Source organism: Coptis chinensis, chromosome 6 (genome assembly GCF_015680905.1).
Source record: "Coptis chinensis isolate HL-2020 chromosome 6, ASM1568090v1, whole genome shotgun sequence".
Taxonomy (NCBI): domain Eukaryota; kingdom Viridiplantae; phylum Streptophyta; class Magnoliopsida; order Ranunculales; family Ranunculaceae; genus Coptis; species Coptis chinensis.
This window is the reverse complement of record NC_141461.1, coordinates 78,369,664-78,372,831: the sequence shown is the minus strand read 5'-3', so window position 1 is coordinate 78,372,831 and position 3,168 is coordinate 78,369,664. Positions and strand designations below refer to the sequence as shown.

At 35.2% G+C, this 3,168-nt stretch overlaps 1 protein-coding gene across 1 annotated transcript; it reads right to left on the bottom strand.

Annotated features, from left to right (window-relative positions):
- Positions 1 to 897: 897 nt before the first annotated feature.
- On the bottom strand, positions 898 to 2,682 carry LOC147494639 (heat shock 22 kDa protein, mitochondrial-like). Its single transcript, XM_086566020.1, has 2 exons — positions 2,386 to 2,682; positions 898 to 1,488 (listed from the first exon to the last, which is right to left on the bottom strand). The coding sequence occupies exons 1-2, from the start codon at positions 2,636 to 2,638 to the stop codon at positions 1,085 to 1,087; spliced, it is 657 nt and encodes a 218-aa protein (XP_086422146.1). The 5' UTR covers positions 2,639 to 2,682; the 3' UTR covers positions 898 to 1,084.
- Positions 2,683 to 3,168: the final 486 nt, after the last annotated feature.

Sequence of the window (3,168 nt, the reverse complement as noted above, 5' to 3'; positions counted from 1 at the left end):
CTATGTTTTCCTTACTAAAAATATTATACGGTATTTACCTATTTTCAAATGCTTTCAATGAATTAGTGACAGAAAATTTTAAAAGAAAACTACTCTTCAATCTTCATCACTAAATAAGTTGTTTTTATTAGCGCATTACTCTTCTCAGATTGCCTACTTCTCAATCTCCTTTTCCAATATAATAAATGATTTGATAGGATTTTTACATTGGTGTTGGTTGAGTGACTGGTATTGTTAGTTTTGAATTTTTAAGGTTGCAAGTCATAGCTCGAGTATATTATATCTAACAAGGATTTTGGACAATTTCTAACTTAATAGTAAGTTCATGCATTAAACATTGTAGTTCATTTTTGTTGAATATTTGTTTGGTGAAGCAGCATTGTAGTAATATTAGTTACCAAAGAAAGTGAAGGTATGGTGAAACTTTAGGAATATTATTATTGATGGTCAATTCATATGTTTTTCATTTGTAAATTTCCAACATAGTTATTCGCAAAATGTATTATTTTTCGATACTATAGGGGAATTTCCTATTCTTCGACACTCCTATTTTCATTGAGCTGCCTACTTATCAATTTTTATTTTTTGGCTCTATAGGGGAATTTCCTATTCTTCGACACTCCTATTTTCATCGAGCTGCCCACTTATAAATGTTTTTTTCCCATCACAATAAATAGTAAATGCATGTGAAATTTTAAATCACATTATTTATAATATTTCTTTATGAAATCCGTGCCTTCGGCATTAACTAGTTTTAAACATAACACATTCAAGTGATTTCAGGATTTCATGTAATTTGAAGTGAACCTAGTTAAAACCAAGGAACCAAATCACTAACAAAAAAGGAATTAACTCAATCATTCAACTAGCCAACCCAGTAACACATGACAGAAAGAATGTAAACTAAACAGCATTTGTATTTGATTTTCACCATCATCAACTTTGACGTTCAACTTTGTCATCTACAGGATTCGAGATCCTTTAAAAGTATTGCTGTGCAAAATATGCAGAAACCATAAAAAACCGAACAACTAAACAACAAACCATCAACAAAACCTATAACCACCCAATCCTCCGAACAAATTCAGTCCACGTTCACCTGAACAACATTCTTCGCCTCAACCTTTGGAACAGTCACCTTTAGCACACCATTCTTCATCTCAGCCTTAATCTGATCAAGCTTGAAACGATTAGCAGGGAACTCAGCCTTGGCAGTGTAATAATTTCCACTCACTTCTTCGTCATCTTCATCGGCTTCTTCAGGCCCTTCCCCTTTGATGATCAGAACATTAGCCTCCACGGAGACTTTCACATCTTCCTTGCCAAGTCCTGGCATGTCCATCCTAAACTTGAGCGCATTGTTGTCATCCTTTGAGCTCCAGGGCCTCCTTTCTCGAGATCCAGACAGATATGGGTGATCAACGAGCTCGTCCATGAGGTCAAGAACTTGATTGATGCTATTTGAGGCAGAGGAAGGATCAAAACCGTCTGCATTGTGTTCCACAGAAGGAGATTTAATTAAAAATGAGTGTAAATGAAGCGCTCCCATCCCATAGTCCCATGTACCCGCCACAACCATAACAAGATCAACAAATAGGACATTACCTCAAAATTACAACCAAAAAGAAAACAAGTACTTGTGTGTTAAGCAATCCCAATAAACCAGAAGCATAACAACATGAATGACGGACAACCAGACAATCCATGAAACTTAGGAACACGGAAACAGTGATACTTCTCAAAATAAATAAAAAAACCCTTACTCAGAAACACCACAAAAATGAAATAAGAAGCAACCGGAGTGAATTAACTTGATATAAAAATCAGCATACTGTTGCATCAAAATCCATTATCTCAGAGGCAGAGATACAAAATATGATGCAAACTTAAATACCAAAACCATAACAAGATAAAAAATAATAGGCCATGACCAAAGACACAACCCACAAACCATAACCCAAGATCAAAAGTAATATGCAATGACCAAAAACACAACCCAGATAATCAATATGAAAACCAAAACACAAAACCGCATCTGAGGCCAGAAAAAGAAAACCACACTCAAAACCCCCAAAACAAAGACATTGTATACGATGCAAAACCCCACATTCCCAGAAGGCCAGAACCATAACAAGACATAGAAACACATAAATCTCATACTACGTAGAAATAAACAAGAATAAAAACACATCATCACATTTAACATTCATCAAACATTAAACCCAACAAAACCCCCAACATTCCACATAACCATAAAACACAGATTTAACCATCATACACACAATAAAACATCAAAAACAAACCACCACCACCCCCCTCATCACAAACACCATAAACAACAAAAAATAATGAGCATTTGAGCTAAATGTAGTAAAGAAATACTACCTGACAAGAGAGATGGTGAAGAGCGACGACGACGGCGATCATCAACACAGACAACCTCAAGAAAACTTTCATCATCATCGTCATCAGTAGTAGTACTGCCCTCATAACCTCTCACAGACTTGTTGCTAAAGAAGCGAAGTGTACTTGGCCTAGTTGCAAATGTCGGTCGAGACAAAATAGCAGCAGGAGATCTTAGCTTTTGAAGAGCACCCAAACTACTAGTCATTCTCTTGAGAAAAATGGATGAAGCCATTTTTTTGTTTAGTGGAAATGTCAGGGTTTAAGAGTGAGTGTTGGTGTGGAGGAGGAACAGTGGCTTTTTATATAGGAAAGTAGTTTAGAAGGTTCTAGATTCTGGTATTAGCAGTTACTAATCTTTTACTTTTGTTTGATTAAGTTAGTTACCACTACCGAATTACTTTTTCAGTAAAATAGTAAAACTGGAGTATTACTGGACCACTTCTGAACACACGATGACACGACCATAACAAAACTCATGACCACTAAGACTCAGTCAAGATACATAGCTTTAGAATTACAGGTTCAATTTTTTAATTGGATTTTTTTTATCAATTCATGCGTCCTAAAAGACTTAAGATTAACAAAAATATTTGAGATAGGTTTTGTCACTTTCGCTTATTAGTAAAGATTTATGCGATTTAATATTGATTTTTCCGTTAAGCTTAAATGTAAAGATTGCTCAAGATTGTAAAGATGGCAATGAGCACATATACATGATGCCTCCATGTTTCTTCTTCTTAACAAGGATACATATACCATAGT

Bases quoted from the DNA above. Each gene is read 5' to 3' on its own strand.
- LOC147494639 (XM_086566020.1), bottom strand. From the start codon at position 2,638: ATGGCTTCATCCATTTTTCTCAAGAGAATGACTAGTAGTTTGGGTGCT. The intron at 1,489-2,385 runs GTAGTATTTCTT...AACACAATGCAG, and splicing joins TTCACCATCTCTCTTGTCAG to ACGGTTTTGATCCTTCCTCT.